The following is a 21,231-nucleotide window of genomic DNA, read 5'->3' on the forward strand; positions in this document are numbered from 1 at the left end:
GAAGGCTTTTTGATCAGAGGTGTAACCCTAACCTGTTTGAATGCGGTTGGAAACGTTCCTGAATCCAGTGAAGCATTTATCACGTGTGTGTTTGCTGGCACAATTTTGGGATGTATGGCTTTGAGGAGGCTGGTAGGAATGGGGTCCAGCACACATGTAGTAGGGCAGCTAAAATTAAGGAGTTTTGATACCACACTCTCAGTGAGAGAGTTGAACGAAGGAAGTGCTGCACCACTGACCATGGGAGACAGAGAAGGACAAGTAGTAGGACTGCTGCATGTTAGGCTTTTTGGTGCCTTGCCCTCAGCTAAAGGGCTGAGTGAGGGAGTTGGTGTGCCACTGACCGGATGAGGCAAAGAAAGGCACTTAGTAGGACTGCTACATGTTTGGCTTTAAGATGCCCCTCAACCGGGAGAGACTGGTTGTCTCTGAGTAGTTCAGAGAATTGGCTACCGATGGCCGCTACTATAAATATATCAGCTGAGAGGTCTTTTTGTCTGGTGGAGGTGATGGAGAATTGAATAATGTTTTTAAGGTGGAAAACAATTTCCGAATATATGTGGTACTACTGATCTTATCATTGTAAAAAGCAGTTTTGGCAGCACTGATGTTGGATGAGAATGAAGATAGGAGCAACTGATAACCCTTGAGATCAGTGGGGTTGCTGGATTTACACCATTTTCTCTCAGCAGCTCTGAAATCAGTACAAAGCTTTTGGATGCTATTGGTCAGCTATGACTGAGACAGGTTAAAGCGAGCGGGTTTGGTGAATAGAGGATTCAGGCTATCCAGACATGGGCTCAGTGTAGAGCAGAGAGACTCTGTGGCATCGTTGACCTCTATTGAGGAAAATGTGCTAAGAGTAGGTAGAGCGGAGGCGACCACCGAGGAAAAGTGATTGGGAGTGAGGTTGCAGAGGTTGCAGTGGAATAACACTATAGGTGGTGGAACAGACGGCTGTTTCAGGAGGCACACAGTGAAGCAAGTGAAAATAATATTCAGAAGGATGCAGAGGCATGACCATTAGGCAGTCTATGGCAAGGTTTCAAATGAGAATGAGGTCCTCCTTTGGTAATTCCTAAACCTTTTATTTGTATTAAATGAAATAATATGAATGGATTGGAAGAGCTTTTCTTTCCCCCTTTTACGACACAGCCTTCATCAATCTCAGAGAAAAAAACATTTGGAATGACTCAGACAGGTTCTTGTTCCTCTGGTAATAGTCAAGAGTGAATCAGGGTTAGTATCAAGTATCAAGGTTATTCAGTAACAGTATTTGTTTAATACTTTGCTAAACCTATTGTGACACATTAAACTGTAGCATGTTTTTTAAGTCTAAACTCAACAGAGTTAGTTTTGTTGCCAAGTAGCTTATAACTGGAATAATTTACAGCTCTTTTGATCGATCCATTAATTATATAGAGAACATTTAATTCTTAAACTTTAACTTTTTAATGCTGTTTATAACTATTTTCTCCAATGCGTCCTATTTGCTATCTGGCAATGTCTCTTACTTTTATAACTGTATTGTTCACAGTTCTATCCTGATAGAGAGATTTGAACTCAATGAGACATCCCACTCAAAAAAAAGAATTATGTTTTGTTCACTGTTCAGCTGAATATGACAGGAACACACTGGTAAGGAACAAAACATCAAGTTGGTATCAAAACTCCAAGTGCCCTTTTGGTTTTACTTATTCTTATTGCCTTGAAACCTGAAGTGAAAATTATTACATCAAACACTTATGACTTTCATTTAGAACGTAAAAAGAGCTCCTGTTTCCTGACACTTGAAGCTACAAAAGATAGTGCCATTTCATTCTTCCTGACCGCCAGAGGCAGTGCTTAACACTGGATGTTATCCGTCTCGTGCATACGCAAGTCAAGCATTTAATAACAACAGTCTCGAGTGACCTGGGATTATGTAGGACGTAGCATATATAAACCCACATCATCATGAAAAAAATCCCGTGTATCTTCTCACGGGTAATCTGCCAATGCAGGTTGATTCAAGGCAAGAAGATAGCCAAATCACCTTTCGATGGAAGCCCTGAAATAGCATGGTTGGAGCTACGGTTTTGTCCTCCAAGGGCTGCGATTAGAAAATCATGGCTACACTCCTAACTCTTAGCTGTTAGGCCAGTGTTTTCGATGGTACTCTCAATGCATAACGTTATGGATAGGTTCTTGCCAGTTCTGAAAATAGGCTGGCAAGGTAAGTGTTTTCGGCCTGTTTTCAGGTCTCTTTTAAAGTTCATTGTCACTTTGTTAAGTGTTTGTGATTGCAGTGGCAGGCAAGCTTGCATCAGAGTAGCAGTGCTGGTTGTTTAATTTCCTCTTTGAACTCCACAAATGTTGGCCAAACCCCAAATCTCTTTGTCACCACACAACTGACAGAAGGGGCTTGGCTTTCATTCCAGCAGTTACAGACTGGGCCAGATGCCAGCCGTGGATCCATCTATTGCCTCCCTCATTGTGTCACCCAATGCAGTCTTGAGACCTGATGCTCGCAAGAGGCACACATGGGCCTTATCGAAAACTCTTTCCCACCTAATATTAGCCAGTTCCCAGTCCCTGCAATTCTCCACCGTGGATGTTTCCATTTCCAGATGAACAAGAGGTTTAAGTAAAGCCTTTTTCTCGGGCTGTTGGGTATGCTGACATCAGTGACATTAGTAGTACCACTGTCTCCCCTGTACTTCCAGCCCTTCCAAGTTTGGACTAGTGACCTCCATTTAAATCAAAGGTCAAACAGAACCAAGAAAGTCAGGGTGTCCAGCCAATACCTCCTCGCGTAGTGGAGAGACAGGGCATATCTGGCCAGGGACATCTAACTAGGTTTGATCCCCTCATGTCACGAGTTGGTGGTGAACAATGCTTCAACTTCGGGGTAGGAGGCAGTGTGGCAGCACAGAGCGTTGAGGGGACTATGGACGGCACAGGAAATGAAGTATACATAAATGTGCTCAAGCTCCATGCTATATATTTGGTGCTCCACAAGTTCTTACCATATTTGAGGGGCAGGCATGTTCTTGTACGTTCCAACAGCAAGTCTGCTGTCTACCAAGAGTATCGATAAGGAGGATAAGATCGATCCAGTCGCTATGGGTGGTACAGCAACAGCCACAAAAGGTTATGGTAGACTTTCTCTCCCACCAGAAACCTCCCCAGGGAAGCTGAGGCTCTCCCCAGGGGTGGAGTAAATATGGCAAAAAATATGGCACAGCAGAGGTGGACCTGTTTGCCTCAGAGTCCTCAACCCACTGCCCCCTTGGGTTCTCCCTGATGGAGACAACAAGTCTGTTTGGACAGGAAACCCTAGTTTACCCATGGCCACATCATCTTCTCTATGCCTTCATAGTATTTTCACTGTTAGCAGCAACGCTACACAGGGTGCAGCAAAGCAACCACAGACCCCTGTTGCTTGCCCCAAGCTGGCCAGGGAGGCCCTGGTTCCCGTCATTTTGTCATTTAAACTGGCAAAAGATAAAAAAGAAGTCTGTTTACTTGAATGTATCGATGTCAGAATGTCATAATGTGCTAGTGTGTGCACTGCCAAACGCACCATTCTCTCCAGCATATGCAACCTGATTGGCTGCTGTCCGAGTGATACAAAGTACATCCAATGTCACAAAAATGAAGAGTTGAACATAAATTTTAATCTTTATGCCTGGGAAATATATCAAGTCATTCAAAGTCAAAAGGCTACAGTTCAAGTGAAGTCACTGGCGACTCCAGGCAGAGTCGAGTTCGAAGTCTTTTTTGATTTTCTCAAGTCGATTCATAGATATAAACCTTTGAGTTTGTTGTTGAAAATTCTTATTTTGGTTTTGATCTCAACACAGCCACCTTTGCTGCCTTTTTTGGAATTAACACACACAACACCAACAACTATGAGTCACACACTTTGAGGCAAAGGCATGACAATTGTTCCTGCAACTATCTAATTAAACTGTCTAAAACTACTCACAACCTTGAGAAAACAAAACAGAAGTATGAAAATATTATTAGTAAAAAATCTCTGGTCCTCTAATGACGTGAGTCTAACCATGATCCAATATGTACAAACAAACGATCACACAGGCTTCAGTACCTTGGAGTAAAGATATACTCGGTCTGTGTACTGGCTGGCACAGAACTGCAGGCCCGGGCAAACGGGATAGGTAGAGCTGGTGTCATCTCCATCATTGTCCTCATCATCATCATTAGCATCAGCCATAGAAGACAAACACACCACAGCTGTCTGGTCTGCAGGGAGAGAAGAAGAGGCTGACTAATATCTCACTGAGTATATATTATTGGCTCAATTGTGTGTGACATCTTCATAAAAAATAGGAATGAAAGTCAAAGTTGCTCTCACCAGTAGATACAACAACCAACCTTCATGTGGAGGTCTAAAAAAATCTGCTTTCCTCTGTTTTATGTTTCTAAAAGCAGCAACAGCAGATTATTTTGCATGAATTATCGTCCAGCACCACTGACTATTTCTTCAATTTCTTTCTAGTAGCAAAATATAAAAAAAGTGCTTAAAATGACTAATATCTTCAATTACGCTTTGTTTCTCAGTTAGTTATTATAGTATCCAAGTCAGCAATCATTTTAAATATGTCACATTGTCAGTGGTGAACAGACAGGGGCATGAGATAAAGACAGGAAGTCTCTCAAAATTGGACCTGATTAGACAGTCACACCACATGCTGGTCATTGGTCTTAACTTAAGTTTCTGAATAAATATTCGGTGAAAAATGAGCCATGCATTTGCAGAATCATGCTTTGTTTTTGATCAACCTGGTGACAAAGGCAGCAAGTCATGTCGTAACTGAGCTCATCAAAACTTAGCTTGTGAGAAACAGCATGGGTCTAAACATTTTAGACTTCTCAAAGCATTACTGACTTGCCTTGCTAAAATATCAATTTTGGAAAGTATAACAATTTTTGGAGCTGTACAAAAGAATATGATCAGATAGGATACACACATTTCTGATGGGTGATCTTATCATTTTTAATTTTGACTGGTCAAAGGAACACTTTGTTTCAGGGAGTGCGGTAAGAAAATTGATCTCAATCCCAGTCTTTGTGTCCGTGCCTAGCTTACCAAAAGGACTGGAAACATTCATGTGTTCATCGACATGTCCTCGCAAAATAGGTGGTGATATTGCTAGTACTAGCAGGGCTAACTGGTGAATTATGTACAGTAGCTCGCCAAGGAACCATGCACTGTATCTAGACATTTTGCAATTTAAAAATTTTCCACTAGTCAGTGGTGCAAATTTGCTTGTTAAAGTTCACATAATCTTTTGAATGCAGGATTCAATTGAAGTGAACTGATTTTGGTTTTAAATGCTGCTTTAAAGCTGTCTTAATTACACATTGCATATTGTATATTTAAGGAAATTTTTTCTCTAAATCTGTAATAAAAACACTATTGTTTTGTAATTTTTACATTTCTGTTTATATAAAGGTTAAACAAATCAGTTACACTGAGATAATCAGTGAGCTTTAGCAAAGTTTGTAGGCTTTTTTTTTGTTGAAACTTTGGACGGCAGAAGGCCCACTAGCTCCAGTCTTTATTCTAAGTTAGGCTAATTACAACTTAAATCCTGCTCTTTACTTACTATACAGAAATTAGATTGACCTCAACCCTGTCATTTTACTCTTGAATAAATAAAATCAGTATATTTCCCAGAATGTTGAACTATTCCTTTAACGATTAATGTGTGACACTGTGTAGCTATATAGGAAGCCTATTTCTTTGAAAGAAACTTCCCCAATTTATTTTTCCCAAGTTCACACAACAATTTGCTGAACAACAGGTTGGAAACTCAGCTAGAAAGTGAAAGAGAGAAAGTGATAAAATGATAGTCACAGATGGAGAGAAACAGAGAAAGAGAAAAAAGAGAGCAGGTCATTAATGTCAGCTATGTAGCTTGCTCATCCTGCAGCATCTAGCAAGAAAAGGTCAGGCGGTGGAAATGAGACCGCCGCTGCTCGACCAGGCTTCATTTAGACAATGACCTATAACACTCTGATGATACTTGTCTTAAATCACTTTGCGTGGCCGGTTGTCTGCCTTGTCTGTGTGTGTGTGGATGGCTAATGGGGGAAAATACCGACACAGTCTGATGTCTGTGACAAGAGTGTTTCCGTAAAACCAGTGCTGCCATGTACCTGGACTGGGTGTCTGTTGGTCATGGAACAAATCATATTTTGTACAGAAACACTGAGAGGGTGAAGTGGCAGAAGAACATACTGGACCAAAGATATCCCTCCCATTATGCTTTGAACGTTGTCATCCCAAAATGAGCTAAACATTTTAACATTATGGTACCGTGGCATGATACAAAGTCAGATTAACTGATATAAACAACATATTTATCAATTTAATCTTGAGTTGCAGCTAATCTAACTACTTTATAAATTGTTGGGAAGCTCTATATGATCTAACAATGAATCATACTTTATATCATACTCAACTGCAACTTTCAAGGTGAGATCATCCTAATAAGTAATTTCCTCTCCTTGGCCTATCCTGTACAATGTCCATATCTTACATTTTTATGTTTGCCATTGTTATAGGTGTAATTTTCCTGGATCTGGTACAGGCTGTTGTGATCTCAACCCGGCTTCAGCTGGAATTGGCCACTTTGTGTCTGAAAATACCAAGGCAACCAGCCAAAAGTACTGTGCAGAGCCACAAACATGGAACCAAAACATTTTTAAGACACTAGCGTTTCACAAAATCCCATCTATTTTTCCTTCTTCCTCTGTAATGAAACCTCGTAGCAGCTCTGCAATGTGCACCCTATATTTGCTGTAAGCAGCCCTCCCAGTGCAGTGGCGGAATGCGCCAGCTACATTAAGTGGGCCATTTATACTATGGGGCAATTCATCTTGGAAAGCCATCTTATTAGACTGTCACTTACACAGTATGAACAGTGCCTTCAGAACACCCCAAGGGATTTATCTGTTATTTTACTGCATGAGAAAGAAAACAATGCCTAATTGGACTGAGTCATCTTATCTTCCGCAGGATAGAAACAAAAAATATGAAAGAAAAAAAAAACTGCGCTCTTCAAGTATGAAGACATTTGGTACAACTGATGCTGCTGAACCATTTGAACTAACATCCAAAAATACGTGTATCCATGTTTCAATGTTTGGGTCATGCAGATAGACAGAGCGACAGACAGTAAGGAGGGAGAGACAGAGAAATGGAGGAGGAGTGATTGCCTGTCTGTGCTGTGAGGAAAGTAATCTCAGAGCAATCAAGAGGTGGGGGTGGCCGACAGCTCAGCGGTTTGCCTTCTAACCACAGGCAGGTAGAGGAAAATTATTAGGCACCGCTCGTGACCCCATAGGTCACTTTTATTGGACATCTGCTGTGTTTCGTATTATACCCACACTGCTGGAGACAGACTGGCAACGTCATGTAACTAACAAACTGACTAACCACCAACGGGACAGACAGAGAGACAGACAGATAGACAGACAAAGAGATAGACATATACCTAGCTAGATAATAAAATAGCTAGCTATACTATTTAAATATACTAAAGTTAAATAGACATTCAGATTCAATAGAACAATAGATGGATAGATAGATATTACTTGTCTCCAGGGAAAAGTACATGTCTAAAGGGGACGCAGGGGCCAAGGTGGCATCCAGCAGTGTGTCTTGAGTGCTGCCATTTCTGATCCACAGAGAGGCTTTTATCTCTCCCCTAGAGTCACTCTAAACAAAAGTGTTTTTTATGACAGAAAGCAGGTCTTTCGCTAACCTTTAGTATTTTTTTGCTTGAGGGTGGGGAGGCAGAGAATGCAGAAGGCACTGCAGGGGAGGCCGCAGTGGGATTCTGTCCTACACAGTTAAGGTGCACATATTGCTACAGAGGAGAGAAATTAAACACTTGACAATCTCTGGGCACTAATAGATGTCAAAGTGTGTGTGTAAGTGTGTGTGGCTCTGAAAAGAAAGGAATCTGCCAAGCTGTTGCACACTGATCTTATGATGTTGAAGGGTAATAGGGGTTGATAGCTTGCCTGTTAATACCTAAATGGCTCGGTCAATATTCGTTCCTATGTTAAGTCAGTTCTATCACCTCAGTTTCATCCTTCAGTAACTGTCCGAAATGCCTGCATGCTTTCAGAGACACCACCCAGGTCACAAGCTTTTCTTAGACTCTGCTAGTCTGGCAATTTTTTTTTTAGAGGTCTTCATATTGCACACAGTGTAATTAGTTCTTTGTAATTAGCACAATTTATTGCATTGTGTATCCCTTTGAGACACAAGCACTTGAACACAGAGGTCTTAATTTGCAATATTACACACTGTGTAATTGGGAATTTGTTTCCTCACATCCCTCAGAGACTCGCAGACATGTACACATATAAGCAGAATGGACGGTGAAAATCGGTCGTGTTTCAAAACTCAGTTGATGCAGGGAAGGAACTTTTGCCTTTTATGTAATTAAACTTATTTAAAACAGCCAGTCAGAGGTTCATCAGTTACCTGCTGGACAGTAATCGCACCTCAAACCTTTTGTGTGTTTTGGTACTCCAAGCAGGTCACTTCTTTCAACAAGCTGCACTCTGGAGATTAGTGAGGTTTTACTCAATATCTCCTGTAGCTTCCTGAGTGCGGAAATAGGCAATATTCAGAACTAGATAGTAATAATAGCAAGAATAATAATGCCTAGCACCATATGGACTGAGATATAGTCCCTTATTGGTTTGAAGTGATGATATTAAACAACGTTATATGGGCAGGTGACAATGCGGCAACAGCCAATTCCCCCAGATATGAAAAGCAGAAGATTGCAGGTGGGATTACCCTGTGTGTGGTCAGGGGGGAGGCTGCCACCACCAGCGACGTTGTCGCCTTGCTCTCCCGCTGATTGTTTGCCTTTGAGCCACTGCATGTCCTCCTCCTCTGCTTCTCCTATTTTCTGTTTGTCTTTCAGAGGCTCATCCTCCTCCTCCTCCTCCTCGATCTGTTTGTCTTTGTGCGGTTTTAGAGGCTGGGCTTTTCCCAGGCTGAGCTCTGGCTCGCTGTCGGAACTGGAGAGGACGATGCACGCCTGGTCCCACCCGGTTGAGGGGGGTTGCTGAGACCTTGGTGGCTCTGAGCCAGCAGAGAAAGAGGAAGAAGGGAGGGAAGAAGAGAAAGATGAAGATTACTTTATTGGCTGAGTTGCACAGTGTAATCAGACTTTGAAGAGTTTCATTCCCGAGCGAGATATCCATCATCTGAAGAGTGTGACAGTGTGACAAAATGACTGCTGACATGAAAGTAAAACTCAATAAGGCTCATTAGTGATGTTATTAGCTATCATAAGTCCTTTACTGACAATTTTAGAAGATGTGATTGTGTGAAATGGATAGACATTAGCAGGGATGTAGTGGAATGTGTAAAAAAAAACCTCAAGTCTGTTTAGGAGGACGTTCATTTTTTACATGGAAGCATTTACACAGTGCACATAGAACATTGTATAAGGTATGTCTTTTAAATGATCATATTATCTATTGGCTGACTGCTGCATACTGACCACCTACTGAAGGTGTACACTGCTGGGGACACTGAAGTCTTTAGATCCTTGCTCAGCAGCATGTCGGCAGTGAAGGAGAGAGATGCAGATGGCACACCTGCCACCCCTCTCCTTTCACCAGCTCTCGGATCAAACAGCCAATATAATTTGCTGTGAGAATGAATTATGTTCGTGTCACATTGTTTTGTTAATTGCTCGCCTGCATCATCTGCAATCAAATCTAAACAAAATAATTGTCAGCGATTGCTGCATCTGTGTACCCAGGTGGTATTCATACAGCTGATAATGGCTGACTGCCAGTCGCACATCTTGCTTTAAAGAATCAGCTTACGGCACCTTGTAGACTGGCTATCAAGCTTATTCTGCAGTCCCACTCTTAAACGCTCATGTGATTGTCATTCATGCAAAATGTTGTTATCTGTGAAGGTCAAGCAGAAATTTAAGCCACAAAAATGTTAACGAATGCAGGGATTATGGCATCACCATTCATAGACGTCAAATTATTTAAAATTGTACTTTTACTTTCGTGTTCTGAGGCACTGCCACTTATAAACCAAGTGTTTGGTAGTCAAGGTTTCAGGGTAAAATTAACAGACAGATGTAAATCTCACATTCAGTCTGTACAGACCATTGCATAGAACTTGTTCCAGAGAAGTTCTATACAATTTCAATTGAAATCATATCCTTTCACATTATTTGTTGAACTTGAGGTGTGAAATCTAACAAGACAGTAAGTTGTGAGACTTGTGGGACGCAGAGGGCTAATTAGTGATCCTGCGTCTGAGTGGCTCGTTTCTTCAAAAGGCCAGCCTCTAGTCGGCTTCCTCAAATGTCATCTGAGTCTCCAGGCTCCTGGCACCAATGCTGCCCCCCTTCGCTAACAAGCCGGGCGAGACCACAGAGAGACGGCTCAATTTGTGTTAAGCTGTCCCCACCGAGGAAGACGTTAGCGGGGAAATCCTAGAGGGCCGTGCCTTGACTTTACTAGTCAACCTCCTTGTTCCCCCCCCAAATCAGGTCCCCATTACACTTGTAATGGCTTGATAAGGTTCTAAAATTTAGTCTCGAATGCAGACAAACAAACATACTACTAAACACAAACACATTCAAAAAGCATGTGATCCTATTTGTTAGCCTATGGCATAAGCTTAGGAGGATTCCCATTAAAAAATAGCACACTCCAATAGTTGAATAAAACAGAAAAAGCTTTTATTGCAGTCTGCGGGGAGTCAGACAGCTGCAGCCTCTGACAACGAAATATCAAAGAAAAGGAAAAAGTACTGGAACCTCAAATGATGTATGAAATCAAACAGTTAAAGATTCAACTGGACTCTGTTGTTAAATGCTAAAAAATCAGGACAGGGATAGAGTGCTAGCTGAGAGGTGTAGGGAGCCAGGAGATAACCAAATTGTCCCCTTCCTGTATACATCTCTCACACAAATTGATGTTCTACTGGTGAAAGAGCTGAAGGACTGAATCAAGCCCACGCTCTCAGCCTGAAAAAGCTGCAAACACAGGAACTTACCACCCCTGATTCAACCTGATTGAACAGAAGCTGTCTACTGTTGCTAAATCAACTACAGGAAGACGGTTCAGACTAAACCACGTGAGATGCCAAACCCTGTCACATAAGGAGGTAATAATCCATGACAGTTTGATTAAAAGTAATTCTCCAGTACTGATAATATTGTGCAACAGTGATTCAATTTGTATCCAATTAATGAAAGCTGTTTTTGTTTAACGCCTAGACTTTGGTTGGTTCTCATACCTGATGCACAGGAAATATTTTCAGTGGCAAGTACGAGAAGTGATGACCACCATGGAGAAAGAAATGCCAACTGCAACACTGCCAGAAGTACAGCAAACACAAGTACAGCTTCCCACCAAAAATGTAATCAAAATTTTAAATAATTGGCTTTCACTATTTACCATCCGCTAAACCCCTCCGCTGAAACAGGCAAGTGTCCAATTATAGCTTAGCAACTGTAGCTAGTCAGGCTTGTAAAGCTTTGAATTTCCCAACATGACAGAGTGGCAAAGTGGCAAAGACCTATATCTTATATACACTATAAGGGGTTTGGAGGATTGTGGGTTTTTTTAGCCTTTCAAAAGGCAAAAACACAAGGGCAAAAGTGTATGGATTGGATTAAATAGTGTGTTCATCTGCTATAGCTTAAGCTAAATTAGATGTTAGCATGTCTGGCTAGCTAGTTTATTACCTATAGTAGCAACGTACTTTCATGTCTAGGGGGCATACAATTCGTCAACTACATTAGTAAAATCCCAGGACTGGAACATATGCTACATGGGAACCAAGATGTTATATCAACTGCCCTTTCCTGTTCTAAATTTGGTTTGACAAAGTTTACACTGAGATAGCGTTCAATTGTCACACTCAACAGTTAGTCCTCATCCTCAAACCCTTTCCTCATGGAGAGGTGACACATGCTGTGTAGTGAAAATACAAACAATAAAGCATTCATCTAACTGTGCTGCTTGTCCAAGTATGTTTTTTGTGGTTAGCATCCAAACAGTTACGTTGCAATGAAATAATATTTTCATTACATTTTTTTGTGTAATAATGTACTATAATAACAGGGCTAACTTGCTCTACTCGGTATACAATCAACTGGTAAGGATACTGACTTTTTCCCTGCCTGTGACATGTAGCTTTAGCCTCAGTTTTTAAGCATACTATCATGCATATACAAATTACATGTATGTTTAAGGTTGTTTTTACAGGGTTCCCTCATAAGTCAACTGGAAACATTTAAAAGTCAGCTGGAGACGGAGGTCTCACCTAACTTACTGAGTTAGAGTTAATTAGGTAACGCTAGCTAGTTACAGCTAATGAAATTTGCTAGTTCTAGTCGTCATTCTAGCCACCAAAATTGACAGTTGGTTGTCCAGAAATGAGAAGCTGCTTTTGTTTACTTCTGTGTGAAACTAAAGACCCATTGTTTAAAAAACGAATTTCGAGAAGTAAATCTACCACTGTAATTACTGTAAACTGCATTTGTGCCGTGTTAGAATGGAAAGCTTGACAGACGTAGCAAAAGTTGCCAAGGGAACACAAAGCTCAGCGAAGGGTAAATTTACCACTTTGACATTTGGTAACCAGCCTATAAGCTGCCATTTCTGCTGTTTCCCACATCCTGCCTCAACACTTTTCATCAAATCATAAAAAGATTTCTTTTTAATTTCATGTATCTCATTCTGTTACATTCTGGTACATTTCATTCTGGTACAAGTACCTCATGGTACAACAGAACAATGTCCTTTGCATGCTAATTATTCTTTCTCTACAGCTGCTGGCTTGCTGTATTTTTGCCACGCTGCTCAAATCCATTGACAGTGGAAGCCAAATGCCTAGGTTACTTCTTCTTCTTCTGTCCCCTTACTTTAATATGAAGCTCTTATGTCCTTTTGTCAGGTACTGGTATTCTGTGATTCTCTGTCACAAGTCTTAAAACCACTGACACGACTTGTGACACAGTGTCACAGCTTTGCATTTACTGTAGGAAACTGTTGCTTCTAGCATTAGCATTTCTCATGTCATACTACAGGCTCTGAACTGATTATTTTCTTACATTTCCACAAGCTGAGGATTGCAATGCCAAGGTGACAGATATCTCCATAAATACAGTTGTTATTTTTCAGCACAGTCTGTCATTTACAAATTTAGCAGGCTGTTAAATTCCCTGTCTAGTGAGCTGACACAGCCTGATGCTGTGAATGCAGAGTGGCGCTTGTGACAAAGAAGAGAGTGTGATTGCTGAATAGTTATCAAGCATCTGCTGCAGCTGAGCATGAAATGGGGGTGAATTTTGTTAAAAAGTGTGTGTGTGGGTGAGTGTGTGTGTGTTTTTGTGCTACTCAAAAGCTGAGTTAGTGGTTGTTTGAACTGTGTGTTTTAAGTGTGCCATCCTCACTTCCAATGGACTGAGCAGCAAACAGACCTTCTGCCCAGCAAATGTTTACTGTACAGTTACACTAAATATAGATCCTATATAAGCATAAAGAGACATCAGAGCCAATAATGCAGTGTCAAACTTTTTTTAACAGACAGGTGAGGAATTGAATGTGTTATGAACAAAATATTCATGTAAAATTTTGCAACATGTAGTATATAACGGATATGTACTGTATATGTGGTTATAGTTTAAATAATATTCCTGATTGAGAGATTCATGCACTTCTTTCAGCTTATATCAAAACCTTGGCTGCTTTCTACTACAGAGAAGGTGGCTTGTAAAATAAGAGACTTTATTATCTATCTTTCTATCTATTCTCTAAGGCAATCTACTCTTTCTATCTGGCTATTTTTCTGCCGCTAGCTAGTTAACCTTCCTTTTTATGTAAACTAAACAAAATATTGTGGTGATACTTTGAATCCATTTTAAGTACAATTGTTAATGCATGGGTATTTTCCTTTCTGATATCAAAACCTTTAACATTTCCTTTTAACTACAAGGACTAGTTGTGGTGTTGAGCAGTTAAAAAAAAAACGTAAACTCTTTGAAGGTATAATTTGAGATATTCACTTTTTTGCTGGAAGTTAGATGAGAAATTATATACCACTCTCACATCTGTACGCTAGGTATGAAGCTAGAGCCAGGAAGCAATAAGCTAAGCATAAAAACTGGAAGCAGGGGAAAACACGTCAAAAGTTTACACCGTAACTACCACGTTGTTTGTTTTATCCGTACAAAAATGTAAAATAGTCACGTGCTAACATTTTTTGGTGACCAGCAGCCAGGCATAGTTACAATGCGTTAATTGCCTAATAAAAAATAGTTAGCAAGTAACTATTCTTGAAACCACAAATTGCCATTTTTACATTTCTGTTGGTGTATTGTATTGACAAACATACTAAATAATAAGCTCTAGGGGTGTTGGAAGGTGAATTTTTGAAGGGTAGAGAGAGCCAGGCTAGCTATTTCCCACTGCGGGAAATATATATTATTATTATTATTATACTAAAATAAATTAAGCTAAGCTAACTTCTCCAGCTCCAATTCCAGCTTCTTAGTTAGCCCACAGACATGAGAGTGGTATTGAACGTCTCGTATAATTCTTGGTAAGAAAAAAAATATTTGTTATATGTTAATATCTATGCTAAACTATCCCTTTAAGCAAGGTAAATAAAAATCAGCCAGTCATTAATTCAATTTCTTAACATTACATAGTAAAATAATGCAATTCTATGGCTGATGAAAATATATGAAACATAAAAGCCTTTGATTGGGAAAAATAGGGGGAAAAGGTGGAAAAAGGGGAGAAAGATTCATTTACAGTATTAACCACAGGCTCACTGAGTTGGAGTTTTTTTTAAATATGTGTCCATTCTGACACCTTGAATCCATTCGAAACTTTTTTGAAGTACCCTTCATACTTTTCTTTCAACTTTAAGAACTAGTTGTGGTGTTGAGCATTTACAAACTGTGATTTTGTGAAGTGCACAGGCGGTTAACTTTCTAATAGAAACATACATAGTATGTACCGTACGAAGCAAACAATAGCCCTCGGTATATACTTTCTTAACCTTTCATGCCTTTCTGTAATACTTCTTATAATTGTTTCAGTTGATTTTCGGTGGAAGTCCGTGTCGTATTGGATGAGATGTAACAACAGGAGCAAAATTTCATCCATGTGTAAAGACACATAGGTTTGTCTGACTTTAATTTAAAAGGCCTCTAATATCAATACAACCATAAAATTCTGTGGAACATCCTGCATTCAAAGAAGCACAAAACTAATTCTGCCTAAATATTATTGCTGCTGAAACTGCATCAGAATTTTAGAATATATTTTTTTAAAATCATCTCTGAACCGATCTGAAGCACCTCAGACGTTTAAAGAGCACGGACCTGCAGGCTGCCAGGTCATAACGACTTCCCACCCTTTTATATTTTGCAAGATAAAATCATAGGCTGTCAGAGATATCAGCTAGAGCCAGCTCAACTGTTCCCAACTTTGCGCGAGACATTTGCAGCAATAGTAGGTGCCTGTTCTCTCTCTCTCTCTCTGCTCAGCTTGACAGGTGAGAATTATACTGTGTCCTTGTCATCTGCAGAGAGAGACAGACAATATTCTCCGAACAGAGCTATTTCTGACTCCGGCAAGCCTGCCTCCATCTTTCACTATCATGCATCTCCATCTGGAGAAATCTGTAATGCTGTTCAAAAGTATTATGTCAACAGACCGCTACGATTGATATTGACGGGAGGGAAAATAAGGCAATGAATGGATTTCAGCTTCAGGTGCTTTATTTCAAGCGAGAGGTGATGGAATTGTTGTCTCTCTCTTGATGGAACCCAGTTTGTTTTGCAATCAGTGCAATGAAATTTGTGAATTAATAAAAAGAAAAAATAGAAGAACACACAGGCAGACACGCACGTATCAGGGGAGGATAGATCAGATGATTTGTTATTAATTGTTTCTTGCTTCTTAATCGTACCTGACATGTCAGCAGAAGAAGAGTGTGGGAACTCGCACATCTCACAGTAAGGTAACAGGCTGCTGTTGGAGTAGGTGCAGGCTCCACAGTTCCACGTCTCAATCGAATGGTCCAGCTCTGACAGCTTCCGCGGGGCCATGAAGGAGATCACGGTGTCGGGGCTGCCGGGGCCGATCCCGCCAGTCATCGACCTCCTCTTCCCCCTGAATCGAGACCTGGGGCTTGGGCTTGGCTGCTGCGTCCGCAGCCTCTTCAGCTGGGGGGAGAAGTCCTGGTCGGGTGTGGCAGAGGTTTGGGAGCTGGACTTTTCTTTGTTCTCCTCCCTTTTTTCAGAGTTTGTTCCATTGCCAGCCAGGACAGCAGCTGTCTCTGAGGAGATGGAGGGAGATGTTTCTTCATCTTTTGTTCTCTTCCTCTTCTTTTCACTGCTGGCGCTCGGGGAGAAGAAGGAACGGATGTCATGCTGCTTCTCTTTCTCAAACTAAGAAAAAAGATGCAAGCTCAAATTAGGGTTACTCTCCATAGCATACAGTCACGATTTATTACATGCATGATAGGTTTTAATCCACCTGTAAAGCAACACGGAATCCATGACACAAATCTCCCTTTTGTTACAATTGTCACAAGCCAATAATTTTACAATTGGCCACATTGTATCCTGGTAACAAAGAAAAGAATTATGAAAGCTACCTGATTGCAAATAATAAATAATGAATAGGCACAGAAAACCTTTCAGTTCTTCAAAAGTCTGACAAACACAGTTTTCCAATATGGATCATGTATTTTGCACAGGGCAAATTCCTACTATAATCTACCACACATTAAGAGTCATTCAACCTGTAAGTGTTTTTAACACATAGTAGTTTCTAGGACTACATTCTCTCCTCATAATGTCAAAGTCAATGATTAATGGCCTGACTAGTAGCATGTGTTCATTAGATCAAACACAACCTTATGCAGACCTTTTATGCAATTTAAATGCCTACTGACACAAAATCACCTTGAATCAGTCAATGGTGCACTGACTTTGTTTAAGTTAGCAAAAAGAATTAAACTGCTTTTCTAGTGATCTGCATAACTCATAGTTGTGCTTCTCATTTCAGTAATCTGGCATTGTCATAATGCCACAAGAACAGGTGAATAGATTCAGATTCATTTTGTTCAGCCGCAATTTATTGTGAAACTTATACGTTATCAAAATTAGTTTCAGGGGAGCATTCCTTACTATCATTTCTCTAACACATTCACACCACAGAGGGCAAAACTGAGTTTTTAGGTACTGCATGTTCCCGGGACACTGAATATGGAGCAGCCAGACAGCAGAGAGAATCAACAGGCCACTCATACAGAAGCAAAGATGTCAAAGTATGTTATACTGTATGTTTGGGTTGATGAGAGAAAGAGGGGGGGACACAGAGGAGGAGACAGAGAGAGGACACAGACAACATGCTGCCTCGAAGGATATCATGGCAGAGGCACGTTGAAGGGGGTTGCACAATGCAAGGTTTTGTTCATTATAAGTCCAAATAGTTCCATTTGTTTTTTCTGTACTTTTGTTTTTCTATTTTTCTGTTTGACATGACTGTTATATGTAAAGTGCTTACTCTGAATAAGGGACATAAAATAACACAATTTTAGTGTCATTTGTCACACTGACAAAGTTCTTTAGATATTTGACTGTTTGAACTTCAGCAGCGGTACAAGAACTCGTCATTGTGGTGGTAGCGATGAACTAGGTGATGACGTGAAATGTTTTGAGTGAGTGACGGCCTTCTGCAAGACAAATTAAGTGTTGATTGATGTCGTTATTGCACATCATTATGTTTCGAGGATTTCATAAATGTTTCAGGAGATTGTGCTTAAGCAGTTTAAAAAAAAAAAAAAAAAAAAATCGGTTTCAATCTTGCAAATCTCAGACATATTCGTCATTGTTTAATTATAGATGCTTATGTTCTTTCTTGATTTCTCACCTACAGAAGCGCCTTGAAATGTTTGGACACCAAATCTCGACATTACCACGACCACTCCACTCCCCATCTAATCTTATTTTTGAAAATGGTATTATGTTTTAAAATGTGCAAATGTGTGTGGAGAGGGGTGAAACTGTGTCCCTGTACGTGTGTACTCAGATTTGTGAATGTGTACACAAATCTGTAAAGGTGAATAAGATTTTTACATGTGTACATGTCTCCAAATAAATGCACTCACAAACTGAAGGTAAATTTCCTTTCCTTATGAGTAAAAACTGTATTTAGCTTCAAGAGCTGGAAAAACAGATCATTCTTCATTCCCACCTCAGGAATGTGTCGTATTTGCAGAATCATTTACGAATCTCAGTGACAGTGTCCTTTTCCCAAGGTATATGCACCTTTCTCTACAACAGAAATGAAAAAAAATTCTACTTTCCGCCTTCTTATATCAAAACTTCCTTCGATATTGAACATATATTATCAGTGGTGATGCATAAAAAATGCAGAGCAAAAAAAAAGAATTTGGCATGGTTCACTGGCTTGTAATTTTACTTAACTGTACATACTGTAATATGCCTGGCAACTGGGGGTGAAAATCAGCAGTCTAGCTACATATCTCTGTTTGCGCTCCCATTTTAATTCTATCAGAACCACAGAAAGGTAGAATGGAACAATGCTTTATTACTAGTGTTTGTGATGATTTCTTCCAGCTGACTCACATGGGTAAAGAACACGCCGTCTTTCTCATTTCCTGTGTTTCCCTCTAGTGGCAGCACCATCTCACTCGGTGCCCAGGCGTTGGCGAAGTTGAGGAACTCCCACTTGTCCTTGTCGCCCTCGTCTGCCCTCAGGTATTCCTTCCTCCCATTCAGAGTGCTGCCGGTCACTGTTTCCTGAAGGACGTAGGACATTCAGTTCTAAACTACGTTTTTTTTTTTTTAAATCAGGTTTCTGTTTGGTTTTACCATCCAACTGTATGATAATTTGATAACACTTTTTTTTTTTTTTTTGCATGTGTAAGTGTACTATTTTCCATAAAACAGACTAAAGCAGCTGATCAACGCAAGAGCAACAAAGGTGAGTGAAGAATGAGTATGTGGTGGAATATGTTGTGACAAAACAGAGGCTTAGCACAAATTTTCCCATTTTGCTGCTGTAATGCTGCCCATGTTACCTTCCTGTTGAGCATGGACCACATGACCGTGTCAAAGGTGCCCTTGGCAATGAGGTAGTGCACGTTGACGGAGGAAGTCTGCCCGATGCGGTGGGCCCGATCTTCAGCCTGCTTGATGTGACCGGGGTTCCAGTAGAGCTCGGCAAACACCACGTGGCTGGCGGCGGTGAAGGTCAAGCCCTGGAGAGGACACACACACACACATGCACACGGACAAATAATAGCCCAAGCAGAACAAAAATACCTAATTTAACCACCAAACACTCCAGCCCATTTTCCAATGAAATTTAATTTGGTGAAATCTTATCTAATAGCATATTAGATGCTAATTGCCATATAAGTTCTTAACGCAACTTCTTCCTTTGACTGGAATGCATAACATCTCTACATATATTCAGTCACATGGAATAATTCATGTCAAAGAGTTTATTTAGTTTGTTATTAAGAGTTAAACACGTTTTCAGCATTTATTTCGATCCGTAAAAACCCTGATTGTGATTCACAACAACCAGTAACAGTTGTCATTATTGCTAATATGCACCAAAAGACTCTATTTAGCCTGTTTGTTGTTGCATTACAGTACTACACCACTTATTCATTGCCCTTCTAATGACCATGCAGCCCAGGCGGTCTGTTGGAGTAGTGACAGCAGAGACCCACAAAAAGAGGACAGTGTGTTCATGGGTTTCATTCGATTACAGTTTAATGACGTACATTATTTGCACCAACTCTTTTGAGTCTTTATTAAACATTACTGTTGATGAAATACAATATTTTTTCAATGACAATGGCAGGACATAAAGTGTGATTTGTGAATACTTCCAAGTCATTTCAGTTGCAGATTTTGTTTACAGTGGATACAACATCTAGGAAAATTTCGAGTATAGATTGTCTGTGTGTGTCAATACCTGACCGGCAGCCTGAATGCTGAGGATGGCCACCCGGGTTTCCGGGTCACTCTGAAACCTGTGGACCAACTGCATTCGCTCTGAGGATGGGACGCTGCCATCAATACGGATATAACCAGCCTGAATGGAGACCAAGAATATTTAATTTTCTGAGGGAAAACTCAGTTCACGATAGATGACAGTTGAGAAGCACTAAACCAGACGGTGATGCTTGCCATGTGCATGGCTGATTAAACACCTGCAACACAGAAATCTTTGAATTTAATGTTGATTTTTAGAATCATGTCTGTCCCAGTCAAAGAAAGAAACAACAGCTTTTTGTCTGTTTTGAAAAGTAACTAGGTAAAGCTGTGGCTATGACAGGATAAGCACACTGGATTTGGATAGTAAAGCTGATCTAATTAATATATTATGGTAACAATGGATCAAATGACTATGTGTAAGTTGAAAGGGGTTGCTAGTGGTAACAAATCCACAGAGAACTACCACCCAACTCCGCAGTTCACCTCAGCTAAAGGGAACTTTTTAGGTTGTTTTAGCTCATTGTTTTAGTTTTCCGACCCGCAAACTGGACCCTTATCAACCTTGTTTCCAGCTAAGTCAGGCAGCTATTTTCATCGAAAAACCCACTGTACACTACCTGCCCACAACATTATTGGTGAATATTGGACTTAGATTCATCAGGTAGCCACAGACACGACTCCAAATAAATGCTAATGTTGCTCTGTTCATGCTGGATGTGTAAATAAGCAACTGTTTACTAAGATGTTCGTCATTACTTGATGTTTTACTTTGTGATAAAACCACTGAAATGTCTATCTGTGCCATGCTAAAAAATATCGTATTGTTAGCAAAATTACATAAAAGTCTTGAAGTCGGGTATATAGCAGTATCTGTCTAAATTTCTTAAACATTAGTTACCATTAAGATTAGCGCAAAGAAGCTGCTGGTCATACCTCACCAAGTAAGCTGTAGCAGCAAAACCTCTGAGAGTACTGAACTGAGGAAGCATGCGTTTCATTAGTTTTATATTTTACTTTTCAAAAGGGAGGATTTGAGATTTCTTCTTTCAAATGTGTCATAGTCTCGCTTTAGAATACAACATAATTTTCAGATTCACAAAGTCTTCTGTGCCTAGTAGAGACGTCATGTTATTTATCACAGTCATACTGG

At 40.3% G+C, this 21,231-nt stretch overlaps 1 protein-coding gene across 4 annotated transcripts in view; it reads right to left on the reverse strand.

Moving 5' to 3' along the window:
* zranb3 (zinc finger, RAN-binding domain containing 3) overlaps nt 1-21,231 on the reverse strand; it is an 89,802-nt gene that overhangs the window by 31,309 nt on the left and 37,262 nt on the right. For all 4 annotated transcript variants that reach the window (XM_040141958.1, XM_040141960.1, XM_040141956.1 and 1 more), the window contains exons 10-15: nt 20,059-20,178; nt 19,151-19,330; nt 18,696-18,869; nt 16,007-16,487; nt 8,831-9,121; nt 4,094-4,248 (exon numbers count right to left, since the gene is read on the reverse strand). In XM_040141958.1, coding sequence (XP_039997892.1) covers nt 4,094-4,248; nt 8,831-9,121; nt 16,007-16,487; nt 18,696-18,869; nt 19,151-19,330; nt 20,059-20,178 — 1,401 coding nt within the window. The remainder of the gene's footprint in view (nt 1-4,093; nt 4,249-8,830; nt 9,122-16,006; nt 16,488-18,695; nt 18,870-19,150; nt 19,331-20,058; nt 20,179-21,231) is intronic.

This window comes from Xiphias gladius, chromosome 13, assembly GCF_016859285.1.
Source record: "Xiphias gladius isolate SHS-SW01 ecotype Sanya breed wild chromosome 13, ASM1685928v1, whole genome shotgun sequence".
Classification (NCBI taxonomy): Eukaryota; Metazoa; Chordata; class Actinopteri; order Istiophoriformes; family Xiphiidae; genus Xiphias; species Xiphias gladius.